A 24195-nucleotide genomic window follows, 5' to 3' on the forward strand; every position below is an offset into this window, starting at 1 on the left:
TGAACTTCTCCTTTTTCTATACCTATTATCCTAAGATTTGGCCTTTCTATGTTGTCCCATATTTCATGGATATTTTGGGTTAAGCTTTTGTTAGATTTAATGTCTTCTTTAATTGATGAGTCTATTTCCTTATTCTGTTATCTTCAGCCCAGGTTCATATTTTGTCCTTACAGAAAAGCCATCACTATGAAGAAAAGTAGAACACATAAGCAGGAAATGATGTATTTTTCAATATACTGAGGCATGGCTCTCTCCTGAAAATTGCTTAGTGGTCAATTCCAAGGGACCCCATGTCCTTTTCTGGCCTCCAAGGGCACTGTATATATGTGGTATACAGACATACATGCAGGCAAAATACCTATATGCCCAAAATAAAATTAAAATTAAATTTAAAAATAAAAATAAAAAAGATGCTGCTGTCCAAACACATTTGTCATTCTAACAAAATATGTCTGCTCAGATATTTGGCCACAGACATCTTTTTACAGCTTATTTTATTTATTTATTTGTTTATTTATTAATATTTATTTATTTATTTTGGGTTTTTTGAGACAGGGTTTCACTGTAGTTTTAGAGCCTGTCCTGGAACTAGCTCTTGTAGACCACCATGGCCTCAAACTCAGAGATCTGCTTGCCTCTGTCGCCCGAGTATATTTTATTTATTTTTCAAAGTTTATTTTATATACATAGACATTTTGCCTTCATATATGTCTGTACTATGTTTGTACCTAGAGCCCAAGGAGGCTAAAATGAGACATGAGGTTTCCTGGGACTGGAGATACAGAATGTTATCAGCTGCCATATGGCTACTGGAATTAAACTCAGGTTCTCTAAGAGAGCAACCAGTACTCTTAACTACTGAGTCATTTTCTCAGTTATACATATTAAAAATTAAACACCTAATTTGTTATTTCCAGAATGTATACTGTAAATACACATCCAGTGTATATCTTTTTTGCACCATTTTCTATATCCTTTTTATCTGAAATACATTAGCACTTACTGCATAGAGAACTTTCAATAATTCTGAATGACAACAAAAATATTGATAACAGACTGCTGGAAGAATGACCAGAACGAAATACAGACTAACAAGTTAGTTCTGTAATAGCAGAGATAATTAGCTGTGTTTCCATGGGTCTCGAAGTGCAGAGTGAAGACTAGTCTGGGTACTGATTTGGAGACACGATGGGACTACTGACACCTACGTTCTCCAATCACTGATGCTTTGATGAGAACTTGATTCTTTATTAAAGAATCTACTGCACTCAAAGTGCCACAAAAATGTTACAAAGGATCTGAATTAACTGGTTAAGTATCTTTGCACTTCCATTCCTTTCTGTTTAGGTTTGAGAAATTCCAAAACAGAAGAGTTTCTGTTCACCAGGGCAAATGGAACATATAAGAAGTGTGCATGGTAGCCTTGGGCAGCAGCAGCAGTTTACAGCAAGGCAGCTGCTTAATGAAAGACTCAAATAAGGGGCTGGAGAGATGGCTCATTGGTTAAGAGCATTGCCTGTTCTTCCAAAGGTCCTGAGTTCAATTCCCAGCAATCACATGGTGGCTCACAACTATCTCATAATGGGGTCTGGTGCCCTCTTCTGGCCTGCGGGTATACACACAGACAGAATATTGTATACATAATAAATAAATATTAAAAAAAAAGAAAGACTCAAATAAGACTACATGGACAGCTCCCTATTGACTGGACCTATAAAGACTGCACACACTAGCCGGGCGGTGGTGGTACAAACCTTTAATCCCAGCACTCAGCAAGCAGAGGCAGGCGGATCTCTGTTAGTTCAAGGCCAACCTGGTCTACAACAGCTAGTGCCCGGACAGGCTCCAAAGTCCAAAGCTAGAGAAACCCTGTCTGGGGGGGGGGGGGGGGGGAGGAGAGACTGTACATACTAAGGGAAAGAAACATCAAGTGTGTTGGGCAGTGAGGCAGTCAGTGGGAGGAAAGAATTGGCTCTACCTCCAGATATTAAAAAAAAAAAAAAAAGGGGAGAGAACTTGAAGTTCACTGTGCCAACATTAAGTCAATTTAAGAGAGTCAGATATAGTGACACGCTTCTGCAATCCCACTAATTACAAACCGGAGGCAGGAAGATCAAGAATTCAAAGTCATCATTTGATACATATCAAGTTTGAGGTCAGCATGGCCACATGAGATCATGTTTAAAAAAATCAAGATCAGGGCTGGAGAGATGGCTTAGTGGTTAAGAGCATTGCCTGCTCTTCCAAAGGTCCTGAGTTCAATTCCCAGCAACCACATGGTGGCTCACAACCATCTGTAAATGAGGTCTGGTGCCCTCTTCTGGCCTGCAGACATACACACAGACAGAATATTGTATACATAATAAATAAATAAATATTTAAAAAAAATCAAGATCAGCCGGGTGGTGGTGATACACACCTTTAATCCCAGCATTCAGGAGGCAGAAGCAGGAGGATCTCTCTGAGTTCGAGGTCAGCCTGGTCTACAGAGTGAGTTCCATAACAACCAGATTTGTTACACAGAGAAACCCTGTCTCAAAAGAAAAAGGGAGAAAAATTGTGGTGTTGGATGCTTTTAGTTCCAGCAGAAGCAGAGGCAGGTGCACTACTATGTGTTCAAGGTCAGGCTGATCTAGGGAGTTCCAGGTCAGCCAGGGCTACATAATGAGATCCTGTCTTTGGGAAGATGAGGGAGGGAGGAGAAGGCTGGAGAGATGGTTCAGTGGTTAAGAGCAATGGCTGTTCTTCTGAGGGCCCAGTTTCCATTCCCAGCAACCACTTGGCAGTTCAAAACTGTTTATAACTCCAGTTTAAGGGGACCTAACACCCTCACGTACGTGCAGGCAAAACACCAACACACATTTTAAAAACAAAACAAACAAGTGGCTGTTCTCCATTGCTTTGATTTCCTCAACTGTCCCTTTATCACTGTTTTTTTCTTAAAGTCTGACTGAAAACTCCACCTGTAATCTAAATCCCCATATAAAACATAAGAGAAGGCATAGAAAGTACATAGTTTAAATGACATAGCAAACATTAAATGACTATTTACCAGCTTTAAAAGGAAAATAATCTAAATCAAAAGCTGACACTAGAGCTAAGGAAATACACAGGGCTATAGCATTTGCGTACTTGCAACTGCCGGAACTACAACAAACACATCATCCCTAGGAATGGTAAAGTGTGCTAAAAAGTATGCTACTACCCTTTGTGTGGGTACTGCCAAAAGGATGCAGACACTGAATACTCTTATAAGTGTTTGGCAATGTTTCTATTTTTGCTTGGCAATATTTCCAACAGTAAGCCTCTATTGGTTTCCTTGCAGAAACAATTGAGAAGGGAGGGACTTACCGTCTTCTGTTTCCTGCCACACGATGCCTTCAAGGTTGACACTGGTTCCAGGCTCACAGGGGCCTAAGCATTCAGGCTCTGTGGCTAGAGCCACATCACAAGTGTTGACTCCCACTGATCGGGTACGGACCATAATCTGCTCACAGGGAGATGAGATGTCATTATTGACCACTGGCACTAAAAGATGCAGTGGCAGCACCGCTGGGGTGGAGATGGGGGACTCCATCTGTAAGAAAAGAGAAAGTACTAGCTGAGATACAGGAAGATTATTATAGTACATACTGTTTTCTAATTTAACCTCGTCCCACATCTTTTGTTGCCAGAGTGCAGGAGCTCTGAATACAAAACTTGTTTCTTCCTCTCATGATACTATTATAAATCTGTAGTTTAGGGGGCTGGAGAGAAGGCTCAGAGATTAAGAGCACTGACTGCTCTTCCAGAGGTCCTGGGTTCAATTCCCAGAAACCACATGGTGGCCCACAACCATCTGTAATGAAATCTGGTTTCCTCTTCTGGCCTGCAGGTGTACATGCAGACAGAACACTGTATACATACTAAATAATAAAGAAAACATTTAAAAAATTAAAAAAAGGAAAAAAATCTGTAGTTTAGATGACAACATCTTAGGCTAGAAGCTATATTTTCATCTTATTTATTTACTTACTTTTGTGTGTTTGAAAAAGGGTCCAAGCCAAGTGGTGGTGGCACATGGGAGGCAGAGGCAGGCGGATCTCTGTGAGTTCAAGGCCAGCCTGGTCTACAAGAGCTAGTTCCAGGACAGGCTCCAACGCTTCAGAAAAACCGTGTCTCAAATAACCAAAAAAGGGGGAAAAAAAGAAAAAAGAAAAAGAAAAAGGGTTCAATGTGACTCAGGTCGCCTCAAACTCCCTATTTGCTAGCAAAGGATACTCTTAAACTCCTGAACTTTCTGCCTCGACCTCACAAATACAGATATTACACATGTGCTATCATGTCGGCTTTATTTCCTTTTATTTCAGAGTCTCACTCTGTAGACCAGGCTGGCTTTGAATCCACACTTATCTTCCTGTCTTGTCCTCTTGCCTGCATGTGGCCCCCACTACCCCCACAGCCTCACCTATGTAGCCTTGGTTGGCATGGAACTCTCTATGTAGACCAGGATCACCTCAAACTCACAAAGATTTGCTTTGCCTCTACCTCCGAGGCAGGTAGATCCTGAGTTCCAGACTGCACTATACAAACAAAACCCAAAACAAAACAAAATGACAAACAGACCTCTATTTTCCCAGCTTCTGAGGTAAATATTACTGACACCATTATTCTTCCTATTAGCACTGGACAGGACAACCTATCAGGTTAAAATTAATGATACTAGGCTAGGGATAAAGAGAATCCAGATTTAAGAATGCTATGATTCCTAATAATCCTAGAGGGTTTGATATAACTTTAAGAGAAAAAGTACAAGTTAGAGGAGGGCTGGAAGCAATCTGATGGGGATTTCTGAACCTCAAAGTAGCAGCAGTTGGTTAACGAGTATAGCATCTTTGACTTGGATAACTAACATCAAATATGTCTGTAGGACACAGAGGTGCTGTTATCATGCAGAAGCCAGGCCATACAGTGTGAAGATACAAGTGATTATGCACACACAAATCAGTTGAACACTAATAATCTACTCAGTATAAATAGGCACTGTGTGTGTGGCCCACAGAGGCTAGAAGAGGGTCAGATCTCCTGGAACTGAGGTATAGATGGTCATGAAGCACCATGTGGTTGCTGGGAACCAAGCTCAAGACCTCTGTAAGAGCAGTGAGTGCTCTTAACTGCCCAGCATCTCTCTAGCTTCTTACTTTATTTAATAATATTTTCCCCTCAGAGATTCAGACCAAACCCAGGTCCTTGTGCTTGCTAACCACGAGCTTTACTACTAAGTAAATCCCAAATCCCTGCCTTACTTTATTTTTAAGTATATGTATGAGTTTGTTTGTGGGTGCTCTTGGAGGACAGAAGAGGATATCAGATGCTCCTGGAGTTAGAGGTATAGGTAATTGTAAGCTACTCAACCTGTTCTGGGAAACTAACTCTAGCCCTCTACAAGAGCAGCAGGCACTTTTAACTACTGAGCCATCTGCACAGGCCCTCCTTAATGTTTGAATACTAATACATATCGAGTTGACAAATTACCAATGGTGAGTCTATAATGCCCAAATCCTAACTCAGTATTTTGCACATAAAATGTACTTAATACACAGCCTGGTAGTGGTGGTACAAGCCTTTAATCCCAGAACTCAGGCAGCAGAGGAAGACGGATCTCCAAGTCAGAGGCCTGTCTAGTTTACAGAGTGAGTTCCAGGACAGTCAGGGCTACTTAGAGAAACCCTGTCTTGAAAAACAAAACAATAAAAAAGTACTTAACATATACATAAACTGATTTCCTTTAAACATATGCCATTAATCAGCAAGTCTAGAAAATGAATTATGGATCTGGTTTCTTTCCCTTATAAAAGACTTTCAGCTGACTTAAATCTGGTGGTAAATCCTAATTAAGAGATGAGACTAATGTCTCATGAATGTTGAATATGGATGGTCTTTGAATAGAGACCTTCAGAGAGAGCCATGCACAGCTCAAAATCCAAGCTGCCAGACAGCTCTGTGATGAATTCTGGTCTGGGGAAGCGCACAACCACCACTCTGCTTATAAGCTACATAAACTTCCAGACTTGAAAAAAATCAGTCTTAAAGCTGTTTAGATACTGTCTCCATTTTTTTCTTCTTTCTTTCTTTCTTTTTTTGGTAGGGCTCTGATTTCTTACTATAGAAAGTTATCAGTACTACAGATCAATACTTTCAGAGTTCAAAGGATGTTCATACATTGGTTTTGTTTGTTTGTTTGTTTATTTATTTTGGTTTTTCGAGACAGGGTTTCTCTGTTGCTTTGGAGCCTGTTCTGGAACTAGCTCTTGTAGACCAGGCTGGCCTCGAACTCACAGAGATTCACCTGCCTCTGCCTCCTGAGCGCTGGGATTAAAGGCGTGCGTCACCGCTGCCTGAATGCTCATACACCGATTCTTTGACTAATTCTGGTCCCTGGAGAATTGCCAAAAAGAGCTACTCATATCTTTCTATTCACACACATACCCCAACACTTTTTTTTCATAAAATGAAATGGAAGTGCAAATTGTATGATGAGTCTTCTGCTCTTCTCTCTTGGAAAAGTAACAAATTTGTAATTTCTTTTTATGATTTGGTAGGTCCTTGAAAGACCCTTTAACCTCTCCATACAAGTCAGGCATGATGATGTATGCCCATAATTAATTTCAGTATTCTAGAGGTGGAAGCAGGCAGATCTCTGTGTAAGTTCCAGGCCAGCTAGGCCTGCACAAAAAGACCTTATCTCAATTAAACAACGGCAAACATCTTACATACGGTCTGAGAAGATGGCTTAGTGGGTATGGTGCAAACCTGAGGACTCAAGTGCAGATCCCCAGCACAGGGTTTCTCTATGTAACAGCACTGGCAGTCCTGGAACTCAATTTGTAGATCAGAAGGCCTCAAATATACAGAGATCAGCCTGCCTGGCTAATTATTATTAACTTTTTATTTGATTCTTTGGTCGTATGAGATAAAGTCTCCCTACAGTCCAGTATGTCGCAGCAGTCAGCAGCTTTTGCTGTGTAATCCAGGTTGGCCTTGAATCTATCATAATCCACCTGACATAAATAAGCAACCATACCCAGCTTCCAAAGAATTTTTTCTTTGGAGAATTCTAGTCTAGTCTAGAAATTAATATGTGTTCGAGGATGACCTTGAACTCCTGATCCTCCTACCTCTACTTCCTAGTGTTGAGATTGCAGGGAGGTGTCGCTGCAGTGCCTTGTTTTATGCAGTACTCCAAGAAGCTGGACTATGGGCATGCTTTGCTACATAATGTAATTATATACATTATGTAGTCTATAAAATAAAACATCAAAGGTACCTGTACTTCATCATCATCATGATTAACTGCTTTGTAGACAGTACCAGTGTACGCAATTATTCAGTATTACCCAATAATAATAATAATAATTTCTTGTTAAGCACATCTTTCTACTGTTCTTATGGCACTATGAACTCTTTCAGACATTCAGTGTTTGGATAGCATCTGCAGTGTTTACAGTGGTTCTGGTTTAACTTTAGGTTTTATTTTCTCCCCCTTTCCTCAATTTTTTTTTTAAAAATTATATTTGTTTCTTGTGCGGAGGAAGGCATGTGCTTATGGAGGTCAGAGACCAACTTGCAGTAGTCAATTCTCTCTTTCCACCATCCAGGGTTTAAATCCAGATTGTCAGGCTTGATAGTAATGCCCTTATCAAGTAAGCCATCTTACAGGCTGTCTCATGAAACCCAAGTTGACCTCAAATGGATTGTAATCAGGCCTCCATCTTCCTGGTGGTAGGATTACAAGTCTTTCAAACAACACCTGGCTCAGGTTTGACTTCCCTTCCCTTTTTGTAAGAAGTTTCTCTTTTCTGTAGGAAGTGCATTCCCACCACCACACTCTACTATAGGAACAGGCCCAGATCTACCCTAACTTAATGAAATAAATTCTTTGTTCCTTTGGTACCTTGAGATATAAAGACTAATTAAATCTCTAGCTTTCTGAGGTCATTTGTCTGGCATATAAAGAAATCTCTTCTAGACTAAAGGGAAAGAGCACTGGTTGCTCTTGCAGAGGACTCAGGTTCACTTCCCAGAAATCACATGGCTACTAACAACTATCTGTAATTCTAGTTCCAGGGTATCTGATGACCTCTTCTAATCTCCTCGGGAACCAGTCGCACACATGATGCAAAAATACACACAAAGGCAAAACCCCTATATACTTAAAAATAATAAAAACGTTATGGAAAAAGACAGCTTGCCTGAGGACAAAGCTGGTCCAAGTAAAGCTCATCATTTCTTAGAATGTACAAAATCTTGATAGTTTGAACTAACTTGAGCCAGTTTCTATCAATATGAAAAAGTCTGTACCACTAGGTCATCCACAAGTTTGTAGTATTTTTTAAAATATTATTTATTTATTATGTATTTAATATTCTGTCTACATGTATGCCTGCAGACCAGAAGAGGGCACTAGACCTCATTACAGATGGTTGTGGGACACCATGTGGTTGCTGGGAATTGAACTCAGGACTTTTGGAAGAGCAGGCAATGCTCTTAACTGTTGAGCCATCTCTCCAGCCCCTGTAGTATTTTTTAGTTACTGACTTAGGTTAGAATAAAAATGTGGAACGAGCCTGGTCTAAAGGCATTTTTGTGGGACACCACCTCCATTCTAGCTGACAAACATCTAGTACTCTATAAGGACTCTGGCCTAATATCCTGATAAAAATCAAGGCACACTAATCCACCCACCTAATACTCTATAGGGGAAAAAAGAGGTGGAAAGATGAAGGCACCTAGCATGCCTTGCTTAGAACCAAATTTGATTCCTCACCATTCTTTTTCTGGATCCTTCTCTTTACTTAGCCATCATTAAATATCTACAATGATATAAACACTACAGTATAGTAAATGGTGAATGTAGTATGATTATTGCCTCTAAGTCATGGGTGACAAAACAAATATGAAAATGAAGTCCCTACACAATGGGCATAATCACTTGTATCTACCTGGAACAGAGGCAGGCAACATTTTAGCTGCATCATTTTAATTTTTTCTTTTTACTTTTGCAGTACTGGGTATTAAACCCAAGGCACTATACTTTCTAGGCAAGCCCTTCTGCTCAATCTTAAGGGACAAGTTCAACAAAAAGCTCAGGAAAATTCAGTTACTTTGATTGGATACAATACCAAATACATGGTCTCGGAGGAAGTAACAGTAATTTTGTCAGGAGAATGAGAGAGAACACTGAAAAATTTCCAGCAGGTAAAGAGTCAGTGCAAGATGATAATCAGGAAAATGAAATGATGCATTAAGTTTTTAAACTTTTACTATGCTAGGGCTGAAGATGCAGTTCAGTGGGGAGCATGTATATCACCCTGGGTTTGGCCCCCACCACAGAGACTTGTTTTTTCTTTTTTATCGTATTGTCAAGATGAATATAAGGCAAGGATACCATTAGAAGCCCACTCTGACACTCCAAGGAAGAAACGACCACCTGAACTGAGGCAGAGGTAGTTTTAGTGAAAAGTTATGGATTAGAGGCAGAATAAATATCCAGTGATTAACCAAATGTCCAGGAGGTAAGATACATCTAGGCTGATTTTAAGCTTTCTGGTGTCATTATCACAAACAGGACGTACAAGAAGATAACAGCAGCAAAAGTAGTACCAACAACAATTTGTTACTTGGACATAAACAGCAAGGACACACACACACACACACACACACACAAGCATATACACGTACGCAGGGTTTTTTTGAGGCAAGGTTTCTCTGTGCATCCTTGGCTATCCTGGAATTCACTCTATAGGACTGGATCTCGAGATTTGCCTGCTTCGACCTCCCAAGTGTTGGGATTAAAGTTCTCTGCCATTATTGACTGGCTATAGATATTAATTACATACAGAGAGAACAAAAAACAGGGAAGAGAATAGTAATATTTGAAGGAATAAATCCAGAAAGGAAAGACCACAAGGAAGTCTGAAATTGACAATAACCATGGTGACAAAAGCAAAGTTTATTGCTTATTATGTGGGTATGCCAAGCCCTTGTGAAAGTATTTTACACACATTTCATTTATTCCTTAAAGCCTGTGAGAGATACTTTTAGCAGCTTCCTTCCGTCCTTCCTCCCTCTTTTTTTTGGGGGGGAGGGAGGGGGGGTGTTTCAAGACAGGTTTCTCTGTAGCTTTGGAGCTTGTCCTGGACCTACCTCTTGTATACCAGGCTGGCCTTGAACCTGCCTGTGCCTCTCAAGTGCTGGGATTAAAGGCATGCACCATTACCACCCAGCCGTACCTTTCTCTTTTTTAAAGGATTGATCCAGGATGACGTCAAATTCATTATGTAATAGCTGAAGACAACTTCTAACTTTTTATCCTTGTGCCTCCACTCCTTAGTGCCACCATGTCTGGTTTATGTGGTGCTAGATAGTGAACCTAGGGCCATGTGCATGCCAGGCAAGCACTCTATCAAATGAGCTACACCTCCAGTTCCTGCATCTGCTTTTAAACATGAATATATGTTTAAGCCACATGGAAGAGAGAAATGAACTAAGTTGCCTCCAACCTCCACATAAACACTGCAAATGAGTACATCTGTACACACGCAGACACACACACAACATGAATATGCCGAGGCTGGGTAGTTTGGCTCCACTTGGAACTATTGGAAAGTGTGCAAACTGTGAAGTAGATCTTAATGGGAGGTCTTCACACACTGGGAATTATGCTTTCAAAGTTTCCTGTTTTTCACTTTAGGACCTTTTGAGCAGCAACCCTCTTCTCCACTCTCTCCACTAGGGCATACTATCTCACTACAGGTTCAAAATCAACCAGTCTGAATGGTCATGCACAGAAACAGTTAAAGCAATGTGCCAAAGTAAACTTTTCCTAAGGTGTATGTTTTCTTTTACTCAGGTATATGTTACAGCGAGAGAAAGCTAAGTAACAAAGTAAGGAAAATCACCAAACAATCAAGGTGGGATTCAAATTCAGGCAATTTGGTTCCAGAACCCTTTCAGTAATTAAAACAAACAAACAAACAAAAATAACTGGGCGGTGGTGGCGCACGCCTTTAATCTTTAATCCCATCACTTGGGAAGCAGAGGCAGGCGGATCTCTGTGAGTTTGAGGCCAGCCTGGTCTACAAGAGCTAGTTCCAGGACAGTCAGAACTGTTACATAGAGAAACCCTGTCTCGAACCCCCCCACCCAAAAGAAACCCCAAGAGGGGGGAAGGAAATAAAATGTTTGTAATGATTGAGTTATTAATTGACAAGGCCAGATTATGAGCCAAAGGATACCTTAATTTTGAGCATATTCTCTTTTCCATTATACCACACTATTTCACAGAAGTCTAGATACGTCCAGGAATGAAAATGTAAACAGTTCACAATCTAGGATCCTAGTTCTTGTCACTGTTAGCTTTATGGCCTAACATCTGAAAATGTGAACAGTTGGCTGACTGCAGTTCTCCGGTACTTTTCCATTTAGTACCTTAGAAAAAAGATTTTGGCCGGGCAGTGGTGGCGCACACCTTAAATCCCAGCTTAAATCCCAGCACTCGGTGGAGCTCTGTGAGTTCTAGGCCAGCCTGGTCTACAGAGTTCCAGGACAGGTTTCAAAGATACAGAGAAACCCTGTCTCGAAAAACAAACAAACAAAAAGATTTTGAGTGCAAATTCTATATTCTCCACTATGATTAATCTGGACTTAAGAGACATCAGCTCAATCAAAACTTTAGTCTATTTAAGAGGGCACTTGCTATTCAGTACTTCGCTAGTAAAGCAAATTAATCTTCTTTAAAAGGAAATTGAAGAGGCCAGGCAGTAGTGGGGCATGTATTTAATCCTAGCACATGGGAGGCAGAGGCAGGTGGATACCTGTGAGTTCGAGGCCAGCCTAGTCTACTCAGCAAGTTTCAGGACAGTCAAGGCTACACTGAGAAACCCTGTCTTGAAAACTCAAAAACAAAACAAAAACAAAAACAGGTATGGCAGTACATGATTGTAATTCCAGCACTTGAGAGGCAAAAAGAAGACCAAGGTTCAAAGTAATTCTCCACTACATAGTGATGGTGTAGGATGGTCTTCTGTCTATGTGTTACTTTCAATGGTCAAAAAGACTGCCTTGGCCTTTTGATAGGACAACAGACTTAGACAGGCGGAGTAGACAGAACAGAATTCTGGGAGAGAGAAGCAGAGTCAGGCAGACACCATGAAGCTCCAGCTAGAGATGGACGTAGGTTATAATCTTCCTGGTAAGCCACGACCTCATGGTGACATATAGATTATTAGAAATGGGTTAAGCAAGATGTGAGAGTTAGCCAGTAAGAGGCTGGAGATATTGGGCCAGGCAGTGTTTAAATGAATACAGTTTCCGTGTAATTATTTCGGGTAAAGCTAGCTGGGGCAGCCGGGAGCTGGGTGGAATGCCGGCGCTCCTTTTGGGCTGTGGGAAGCGGCCCGCCACTTCTCATTTACAACATAGTGAGTTTCTGGCTAAACTCAACTGTTACATGAAGCCTAGTTTCAAAAATTAAACCAAAACAAAATGGATAAATAAATCACTACCACTACCACCATCAAACCACCATAATCAGACATGATGGGAAAGGTTCAGCACTTAGAAGGCAGAGAGAGGAGGGTCCTGGGTTCAGAGAAAATGGACTACACAGTGAGATTCTGTCTGAACACGCCTCGTTGCCCCAATCTCCTGTGAGATGACAGGACAGGTACACAAAGATTTATGATACACAGATTGTTCCAATGCTGTTTCATTTATTTATTTGGAGGTCACATATAGCCCAAGCTAGCCTGGAACTTGGCATGCAGACAAGGATGACTTTAAAATCCTCATGATTCTCTTGCCTCTACCTTCCAGGAGCTGCACCTTCTGGCTATTGTATGTGTTTTACTACAAGAAAAAGGAACTAAATTAATAAGAAATGTGAAGGCAGAAAAAGAGTGAGAAGATGGGACATACTTAAAAGGGCCAGGTGAGGTGGCACATGTCTTTAATCCCAGCATGTGGAAGACAGAGGTAGGACAGCAGGATAGACATAGAGGGATCCAGACCAGCCAGGGTTACATAATGAAACCCCTGTTTCAAAAAACTTAGAATGCCGGGCAGTGATGGCACATGCCTTTAATCTCAGCACTTGGGAGGCAGAGGCAGGCGGATCTCTGTGAGACCCGCATGGTCTATAGAGCTATTTCCAGGACAGGTAGGGCTGTTACAGAGAGAAATCCTGTCTCAAAAAACAAAACACCCTCAGGGTATATGTATGCACAAAATGTTGATAAGAGCTTTGAAACTCTAATATCTATTGCATGCCTGCTGGGTGACTGGCTCATAACAGCTGGGTGGCAGGACAGTATCTCAGTGGCCTTTTCATCTGTTTGTTGAGACAGGGTCTCCCTACATTGCCCTGGTTGTCCTGGAACTAACTTACCATGTAGACCAGGTTGGCCCCAAACTCACAGAGATCTGCATGCCTCTGCCTCTCAAGTGCTGAGATTCAAGGATTCAAGGCATGAGCCACAGCGGTCTCGAAAAGGAAACACACACACACACACACACACACACACACACACACACACACACACATTTATAACCCAAGGCCAACCTACCTAAGTCTGATTCTAGTTGTCTTGAACCAATGGGCATGTTTCACAAATATGCAAATATCCAAAATCTTTATTGAGAAATAAACAGCAATCCTAAACTCCTTTCTGTGGCAACCAGAATTCTGCCAGGAACAGTTCCAGAAAAGGCTGTGTTTCTAGCACATCTGAGAGAACGTGGTTGCTGTTTATCGAATTAAAATGCAAAGCAGCTCATTCCAGTGTCACTAGGAACTGTCAGAAAGGGATTATGGTTCCCACCCCAAGGATGCAGGTCAGCTACACAATACCCATCTTCCAGGAAGAGAAAGATTAGGCCTGCTTCCAAATAGCAGGCCTGCCTGCTTGTTACCGTGGTAACCTCCTTTCCCTGAGCTGCTCTCATTTGTCTCTTTCTGCCTGACCTTCATGTTGCTCTGACAGTATCTGAGGAGGAAAAGGTGCCTGCCTGCCAGCTAAGCACTCAAACTGAGGGCACTGAGCAAGAACAAGAGACACTCAAAGTCCCTCTCATTCTAGACATAAACTGTGACCTTGGAGTGATTATAGTTCTGAAAGAGATTTCTGGTGGCTCTTGTCACTCCATCCTTCCTCCCTGCTCTCAGGGACACCTCCTTCTCTGACACATCCTTTTAGTGTGATGAATCTGAGTCAGAGTCAAGTGGGAGGGTGACAAGCCACAGAGAAGAGGAAAAAACAAGGCATGATAAGCTGAAGACTAGAGATAATACACTATTAGAGCTGCCTGAGATCCAGCGGCATTTTAGATAGGTGCCTCCTCTCTTCATTGCTCGTGCTTGTGTATTGTCAGGAGAGATAAGAGGAGCCCAAACCTCAGTGCTTCTTACTGTTTCTCAAGACCTGGAAATAAAGTGATCACTGATGAAACAATTATTGAGTTCTTTCTCTGGAAAGCTTTTATATGGGTGCTACGTAAGACAGCCAGGGATAGTATTTCTGAAGAGGTGGGATTTAAACTGAGACACAAGATAAGAAAGTGCCAGTCACATGAAGAACCAAAGGGTAGACAATAGGCAGAGAGAACAGCATCCACAAACATCTAAGACAGGAAAGAACTTAGCATGTATGTCCATATTCCACTTGATATTTGACATACACAGGGGAAAATGTGTCTGCTGACTCTCAGAAGGCATGGAGAATGAGTAACATTAAAATAATTAGCCATAATGGACATGGAGGCTTGCCTCTGTAATTTTAGTGCTTGGGAGACTAAGGAAGGAGGACTACAAACTCTAAGCTAGTTTGAGAAGCAGAGAACCATCCTTTGAGCTGTTATCAGATTTCTCTCTGAACATGCACCCACACACACATTTACAAACAAATGTGATAAAACAAACCAACAATGCAGCTAATCAAAGTTATTCACTGAATCCAAGTGACTGTTATTATTTTTAAGCTATAAAAATGCTGTGATGGGGCTGGGTGATGGCTTGGTGGTTAAGAACACTGGCTGCTCTTCCAGAGGTCCTAAGTTCAATTCCCAGCAACCACATGGTGGCTCACAACCATCTTAATGAGATCTGGTACTCTCTTCCTCTTCTGACCTGCAGGCATACATGTAGACAGAACACTGTATACATAATAAATAAATATCAAAAAAAGAGACGAGCACCCAAATAAAGGAAATAAAGGATGCAAGACCTTGAATTTACATTTTTAAAAAATGCTGTGATGTCTTTATAGATAGTTTATTTATCCAAGTTCTTAGGAAAATTTGAGCTACTACAATACTAGTGTGGTGGTTTGAAATAAAATGAAATAAAGAGAGTGGTACTATTAGGGTGTGTGACAATGGTTTGTATTCTGTCAATTTTATTTTAAATAAATGCCAATAGCCAGGCAGGAAGTATAGACAGGACAACCAGGCAGGAAGTAGAGGTGGGGTGACCAGAACAGAAGTTCTGGGAAGAAGAAAGTTTGGTCTGCAGTCCTATCCCAGTCACAGAAGAAACAAGATGTGACTGCCCAGCCAAATAAGGTACTGAGCCATGTGGCTAACACAGATAAGAATAACGGGCTAATATAAGTTGTAAGAGTTAGTAAGAAGCCTGAGCTAATGGGCCAATCAGTTTATAACTAGTGTAGACCTCTGTGTGATTTCTTTGGGAATGAACAGCTGTGGGACCTGGTGGGGCAGAAAACCTTGGACAACAGACATACTCTTCCTAGACTAAGAGTATCCAAAACATAGATGCACATACACATGGAGACTGGTTTGTCTATACTGGCCCCTCCTCTCATATGAATGACCGGTATCACTTCATAGATAATATTCAAACAGTTAAGGCCCTAAAACTTGAATACTGAGCAGACTCAGGGTCCCTATGAAGTCAGACCAATGAAAGTCTAGAATTCTTTGCATACAGGTAGATTGATCCTTTCTCCAAACTTCCTTTTCTGAGGCAGGGTCATGCTGGACAACCTTGGTTGGCCTGATATTCTCAGCAATCCCCTATTAGAGTCTTCTAACTGTTAGGATTATAGCATGAACCATTATGCCTGGCTGGAGTGTGTTTTTTGTTTGTTTGTTTTTTGAGCCATGGTTTCTTTATACAGCCCTGTCTGTCCTGAAACTCACTCTGTATACCAGGATGGCTTCTTAGATATCTGTCTGCCTGTGCCTGCTGTGTAGCGCAGGAATTAAAGGTATAAACCACCACCTCCAGTTGAGTTTGGTATTTCGAAACAGCAAGTAGTTGGCAGCTAGGAAGGATTTAAGTTTATAAGTTAAATGGGGCCATATGCAGTATTTTCTTTCCCTTTCCAACATCTCCTGAGATCAGCTGAAACTTAACCCTTTTACTTTCTAGCAAACTAGAAACATGCCACAGCTTACCCTATTTTTATGTTTCTCATTAAAAAGAAAAAGTGGCAAAGGGTCTTGCTAAGTTGCCCAGGCTGGTCTTGAACTTGTGACATTTCTACATTGGCTTCCAGAACAGCTAGGATAACAGGCTTGCAGCATGAGGCCTGACAGACCACACCTAATTTTATACTAGCACCATTAGTCTCAGTTGTCAATGTCAGTGTCTGTGACACTTAACTGTGAATACCATCAAGAACTTTCTGAAAGGATAGCTTTTCTTGCCAAATCCCTACAATGTATCAGGGTATGAGTCTATTTTCAATATGAGTTTTTTAAAAATAATTTTATTTATAAATTTAACCCTATAGAGATGAAAATCTCACATAAAACTATGCTCCTAAAATGTAATACTTCAGAAAAGAGCAGAGAAAATGGATCTGAATGATACTAAAAGAAACTGAGCTAGGCATAGTGGCACATGTCTTTAATCCCAGCACTGGGGAGGCAGGTAAATTTGAGGCAAGCCAGGTCTACATAGGGAATTCCAGGATAGCCAAAGCTTTGCAGTGAGACCTTGCTTTGAAAAACAAAACAAAGCAGGCAGTGGTGGTGCACGCCTTTAACCCCAGCACTTCAAGGCCAGTTTGGGCTATAGAGTGAGTTTCAGGATGGGCTCCAGAGAAACCCTGTCTCAAAAAACAACAACAAAAAACAAACAAACAAACAAAAAACAAAACCAAAAGCGGGGGCTGGAGAGCTGGCTCAGCAGTTAAAAGCACTAGCTGCTCTGCCAGAGGACTAGTGTTCAACTCTCAGCACTCACAGGGGAGTTCACAACTGTCTGTAACTGCAGTTCCAAGGGATTTGACACCCTCACATAGACAAACCAGGCAAAACACCAATGCACGTAAAATAAAAATAAATAAAATAATTTAAAAAACTTAAATGAAATATATAAAAGGCATTTACAACTGTTGCTTGGCACATGACTCAGATATCAGCACCAAATTCAGGCTAAGAACAGGTTATGGTGTTAAGATTAATTAATTTTTATGTTCTTGCTGAATGCCCCTGGATGACCTGGAACTCATTAGGTAGACTAGGCTGGTACGGAACTCTCAGCAGTCCTCTTGCTCTAGTGCTAAGATGAAAGCATGTGCTACTAGAATGAGAAAGAGTTGCATATTTAGAGGCCATGAGTGGGTTCAGTGGTAAAGGCATTTGCTGCCAAGCCTGATGACCTGAGATTGCAGCCCAGAACCCACATGGAAGAAGGAAAGAGCTAACTCCTAATCTCTTTGCCTTAATGTCTCATCCAGGCCTAATTTTTAATGGCTAAGCCATTTCTTCAGCCCTGTCATGGTTTCTTTGTGAGATTCCTGGTGACCTGAGTTCATTCCCGGACTTCAGGTAAAGAAAGACAGAAAACAAACTCTATAAAGATGACCTTGGCCTCCACACTTACTGTGGGGTTCAGGACTGTAGACACACACACACACACACACACACAAATAAATAAAAGTGAAATAGGCCCATACATCCTCTTTTTACTGCTCTGACTGTTCTGGAACTCTTTCTGTAGACCAGGTTGGTCTTGAACTCACAGAGATCTGCCTGCCTCTGCCTCCCAAGTGCTAGGAGTAAAGACACACAACACCACTGCCCAGATGAATTTATATCTTCTTAGACATCTTTCAATATTTTGTAGTCTAAAGTGTATCTTTACACATCTTTTGTCGGGGTTATTCCTAACAATTTCATATTTAATACTGCATTAAATGGTATTTTTTAATCTCAATTTGATATAAAGTACATAAAAATACTTTTAATATACTTTTATTCTGCAGTGTAATTAAATTCATGCATCAGTTCTTATTGGTGTGTGGGTTCTTATGCTGGGTGGTGGTGGTGCACGCCTTTAATCCCAGCACTTGGGAGGCAGAGATAGGTGGATCTCTTTGAGATCAAGGACAGCCTGGTCTACAAGAGCCTAGGTCCAGGACAGGTTCCAAAGTTAGAGAGACCCCAATAGAGTACTACACAGCAGAAAAAAAAAATAACGACAGCTTGAATTTTGCAGGAAAATGGATGAAGTTATAAAACATTATTCTGAGTGAGGTAACCCAGCCACAGAAAGACAATTATCACATGTACTCACTCATAGGTGGTTTTTAAACATAAAACAAAACCAGCCTACAAACCATAATCCAGAGAATTTAGACAACAATGTGGACACTAAGAGAGACTTACATAGATCTAATCTACATGGGAAGTAGAAAGTAGAAAAAGACAAGATCTCCTGAGTAAATTGGGAGCATGGGGACCTTGATGGAGGATTGAAGGGGGAAGGGGAGAGGCAGGGAGGGAAGCAGAGAAAAATGTAGAGCTCAATAAATATCAATAAAATAATTTTAAAAAGTCTACAAGGTAAAAGGAAAAACCAAGTATAGTATAGTGATACAGAACATGAATCACACGATAAAAAGAAAACAGCACAGTCATCCTCTCCATATCTATGGGGGATTAGTTACAGCTATTTCATCTACTATAAAAATACAAAGATGCTTAAGTCTTCATATAAAACAATTGTGAGTATATGTGTATACACATATCTTCCCTTGTACCATTTTGTTTTATTTAAGACATGATTTCATTGAAGTCCTGGCAGGCCCAAAGCTCAAATTTGCAGCAATCTTCCTGCGCCTGAGTACTAGGATTACAAGTATGCCACCAAGCCTGGCTCCTCCTATACTTCAGATCACTAGTATGAACAAATATAACGCTTATACATCACTTCACACGCATGACTTCAGCAGGAGGACCTAGTATGCGACAATTCAAATTTTTGTTTGTTTTTAATATCTGAACTTCCTACCCCAAATATTTTTTAACTTTGGGTGGTTGGATCCACAAATATGGAGGTCTGAATGTACTGATACAGGCTCTCATGTGGATGAACAGTATGACAAGGTGCCAAAAGTCAGACATATTGGCACATATGTGAAATTTAGCGCTCTGGAGTCAAGTAAGAAAATTGGGAGTTTCAGACCAGGAGCTGGAGAAAAGTGATTATGAGCATAATGTGGGGAGGAGTACTAAACTCAAGTCCTCTGAAAGAGTTGTGCACATTCTTTACTCCTGAATCATTTGTCTAGTCCCTCAAACAAAGGGAAATTATAGTTATAAATTAATAAGAACAGAGAGTTCATTGCTAGTAAACAAGAAATATGAAAACGTACTCTTCAGGCTTAAATAAGAAGGCACAAGGGAGTTGATGTGAGTACATGGGAAGTATATGAAAGATAACTCCATAGTTGCCACTCGAACATATTACCAAAGTCTAGTGGCTTAAAGTCACAAACATTTATTAACATATAGGTCTGGAGTGTAGAAGTCTGAAAAGGGGCTGGGAATGTGGCTCTCTTGATAATGCTGCAATTCTAGGAAGGCTCTAAGGGAGAATCTCCTTTTTTCTTTCTGTTTAAGATTAATTTTTAGCTGGGTGGTGGTAGTGCACACCATTGATACGAGCACTCAAGAGTCAGAGGTAGGTGGATCTCTGTGAGCTTGAGGTCAGCCTGGTCTAGAGAGTGAATTCCAGGATAGTCAGGACTGTTACACAGGGAGACCTTGTTTTGAAAAACAAAAACAAACAAACAAAAACTATTTTTAAGTCTGATGTAGTAGTTTACTTTTTGTTGCCCGGAAGATGTAGAATTCTCAGCTACCTCTCCAGCACCATGTCTGTCTGAATGCCAGCATGTTCCACCATGATGACAATAGACTGAAGTTCTGAACTTGTAAGTGAGCCACCACAATTAAATGTGATTCCATTATAAGAGTTGCCGTGGTCATGGTGTCTCTTCACAGCAACAGAAGCCCTAAGACACTGTATAAAAATGAAAAGTACTTTCTATATCACCAACCGCAACAAGTCAAGCAAGACTTATTTCTATATACTGTGCTGCCAAATACAAGCCCCATTAGGAAACGGCACATAGAGCGATAGGGATTGGCTTAGTAAAATTATAAGAGTGTCAAGAGAACTCCAACTCTGCAAGAGAACTCCCAACTCTGCAAGCTGCTGCTTTTAGAGAAATTCATTTAACTGCAGCCTAGGCTTCTCCCCTCTCCTTGCTTCAAAATCAGATGTTCACCCATCCCTAGCAGTAAGAGAGAGGGCACTAACAGCAGACCACAGAGGCTGCAGACACAACTCGTTTTAATTGCACCAGTAACTGCTAAGCAATTAGTGAAAGAGAGAAAGACAGCATTAGGGCAAAGATGAAAGGAACATGTAACCATGTGGAAATTTGTCATCTTCAACCCGATGAGAGCAGGTTATTTATGGCTGGTGCACCAAGCAGCAAAACCTTGCACCTGAACTCCCAGGCAATTTCCCAGGAGTAGAAGTGACACAGTCTGGCTTTCCTCTGGCTTACAGTTTTTTTCTCCCATATTCTTCCCTATGGCCACCAATAAGGTGAGGGAGGAAGAAAATCATAGATGAAGTTTGTGATTTAGTTTTTGAGTCCCTTGTGCAGAATCTGTGCTTGCACAATACTGAGATACAAGCATCTATAAATATTAAATACTAAGATCAGTGATTCATCAGAAGCATACATGTGTTGGAATTAGGAAGTGGTAAGACAAGACCTCTATTAATTAACTTCTGCCAGTTCCTTTCCCAAGTTATGTCCTTACTGAATCACCGATAAGAAAGGCAATAATATTAAAAACTAAAAACAAAAACCTGAGAAAGTCAATTCTCAAATGTGACCTTGGGTGCCAAAAAAAATTAGCATCAAAGAAAAACAAGAGCTACAACACTAAATGTCATCATCTCCTTAGTCTACAGGGAATTTAAAACAGTATCAGCAAACATTGGTGTTTTTGTGAGGACAGAGGATAGAAACTAATGAATGGTTTATTTGCAAGTCCCTAAGAAAGATAATGTTCAGCTAGCCTTATTTCCCCATATTCACCATTAAGTCACATGTCCAGAAAATCCCAGATTTTCTATAATAACCTTGATTCTAAAAGAGTCTGACCAGGCGTGGTAGTGCACATCTGTAATTCCACCACTAGGACCCATATGAGTTCGAGACCAGCTTGGGTCATATGAGACTATCTCAAAAAACTCAATGATAATAAATAAATAAGTCATTTTATGTATGGGTTACTCTAAACCTGCAGCACAGTGCTGTTTAGAACACAGTGAAGCAACATACATAGGCAAAACTAAATGCCAAGCCTAAAAAAAAAAGGCAGCTAAAAATTGGGCAGGGGCTGAGGGAAAGAAATCTCAGCAAAATATATCAAGTACAAAAGGATGAAGAAGAAGGCCTTGACAGAACTGCACGCAGAGGTGTTCCCACCTCTGAAAATCTTTTTCCTAAATACTTAAATTACAAATTACATACCCGCCAGACGGTGCTGACTCACACATTTAATCTCAGCAATCAGGGGGCAGAGGCAGGATCATCTTTGTGAGTTTGAGGCAAGCCTGGTCTACATAGTTCCAGGACAGCAGGAAACCCTGTCTCAGAAACAAACAAACAAACACACAAAAACAAATTACATAACCAGGGTTGGAGAGAGATCTCAGCTGGTAAAGGTTAGGCTCACAATCAAAATAAATCACATACCTACAGCTTTTTATGACATCACCTCTATTTTACTTTCTCCATAATACTGTCATTGTCTAATATTCCATGTAACTGTTAAAATTTTATTACATATGGACAGTGGTGGCGCACGCCTTTAATCCCAGCACTTGGGAGGCAGAGGCAGGTGGATCTCTGTGAGTTCAAGGCCAGCTTGGTCTACAAGGGCTAGCTCCAGGACAGGCTCCAAAGCTACAGAGAAACCCTGTCTCAAAAAAACAAAAAACAAAAACAAAAAAAATTATTACATTTATTTATTTAGAGAGTATGTGCACAAGTCATGGTCACACAGGAAGGTCAGAAGAAAACTTGTAGTTGGTTCTTCCTTCCATTACATCTCTTCTAGGGACTGAACTCAGGTCTTTAGGCTAAGACTTAAGAGCCTTCATCCACTGACATCTCTCTGGTCCTATCTAATTTATTTTATGCCAAATTACATATTTATTTTTTTCACCTCTCACTCCCAAGTGAGATATAAAGGATATATGTTCAATGATTCTGGGCGAAAGTCAGGGCCTGTCATCAGTCCATGAGGCTTCTTTCAACAAATTAGAAGTCTCCATTCCACAAGGTTGCAACTCCAAAATAAGAGGGCAGTTAATTAGAAAAGCATGACCTGCATCACAGCTTTCTTTATCTCTTAGCTCACTACACAAGACATAATTGAGCAACCATTACGTTAACAGTCTTGAATGCAATCATAATACCTACAACAGTGCAACATAAGGCAGGCATTGGTAAATATTTGTAGAATGAGAGAGTGAAGTTAGAGGAAAAGGAGATTATAAGACAAAAGAGTAGTTAAGACAACCAGACCTAATAAAGTCTAAGGAGTTTGGTTTGTTTTTCTTTTATCTAAACACCAATCTAGTGCAAAGTCCATGGAATACTTTTCACCAAATCTTTTTTCTTTTGAGGGAAACACACACACAAATATTATCTCTCTCTCTCTTTCTCCTTTTTTTGTTTTTGTTTGTTTGTTTTTTGAGGCAGGGTTTCTCTGTAGCTTTGGAGCCTGTCCTGGAACTAGCTCTATGCAGACCAGACTGGCCTCGAACTCACAGAAATTCGCCTGCCTCCGCCTCCTGAGTGCTGGGATTAAAGGCATATGCCACCACCACCCAGCTGTATTTTTAAAATCTTTTAGAAGGGGGAAGGGGAGAGGCAGGAAGGGGAGCAGAGAAAAATGTAGAGCTCAATAAATATCAATAAAAAAAAAATCTTTTAAAAGGGGCTGGAGAGATTACTCGACCATTCAGAGCACTCACTAGCTGCTATTCCAGGAATTGGGTTTGATTCCAAGTACCCACATGGGGGCTCACCACTGTCTCCAGCTATAGTTGCACGCGATCCAACGCCCTCTTCTGGCCTTATACAGCATCCATGTGGTACACAGACATACATGCAGGCAAAACTCATACACATAAAATAAAAGTTAAAGTATGAAGTGTTTTAAATATTTACTTAGAATATATTTTTAAAAATATTTTATCTTTGGCTGGAGAGATGGTTCAACAGTTAAGAGATTTGGCTGCTCTTGTAAAGAACCCAGGTTTGATTCCCACCACCCACCACCCATAACTCTAATTCCAGAATGTACGTGATACATAGATGTTGCAAGGAAGGGTCCTGGTTTGTCCCAGCCGCCCAGCTAGCTTAGCCCCAAAATAACCACACAGAAACTGTATTCATTAAAACACTGCTTGACCCATTAGCTGTAGTTTCTTATTGACTAATTCTTACATCTTAATTTAACCCATTTCTATTTAATCTGTGTATCACCACGTGGCTGTGGCTTACTGGCAAGATTCTAACCAGCATCCATCTCAGGCAGAGGATCCATGGCTTCTCCCTGACTCTGCCTTCTTCCTCCCAGCATTCAGTTCTGTTTTTCACACCTACCTAAGTTCTGCCCTATCAAAAGGCCAAGGCAGTTTATTTATTCATTAACCAATGAAAGCAACACATAAACAGAAGAACCTCCTACACCACTTCCCCTTTTTGCCACACATTGGGCGCCAGTAGCCAGGCAGGAAGTATAAGCGGGGACAACCAGACAGGAAGAGGTGGGTCAATGAGAACAGGAGAATTCTGAAGAGAGGAA

The 24195-nt window shown here is 40.8% G+C and overlaps 1 protein-coding gene across 3 annotated transcripts in view; it reads right to left on the bottom strand.

Annotated features, from left to right (window-relative positions):
• Nucleotides 1–24195, bottom strand: part of Znf609 (zinc finger protein 609) — a 140309-nt gene that overhangs the window by 40994 nt on the left and 75120 nt on the right. For all 3 annotated transcript variants that reach the window (XM_085689246.2, XM_085689245.2, XM_085689244.2), the window contains exon 3: nt 3352–3577. In XM_085689246.2, the coding sequence (XP_085545372.2) occupies nt 3352–3577 (226 nt within the window). The remainder of the gene's footprint in view (nt 1–3351; nt 3578–24195) is intronic.

The sequence above is a fragment of the Myodes glareolus genome, chromosome 4, assembly GCF_982192425.1.
Source record: "Myodes glareolus chromosome 4, mMyoGla1.1, whole genome shotgun sequence".
Taxonomy (NCBI): domain Eukaryota; kingdom Metazoa; phylum Chordata; class Mammalia; order Rodentia; family Cricetidae; genus Myodes; species Myodes glareolus.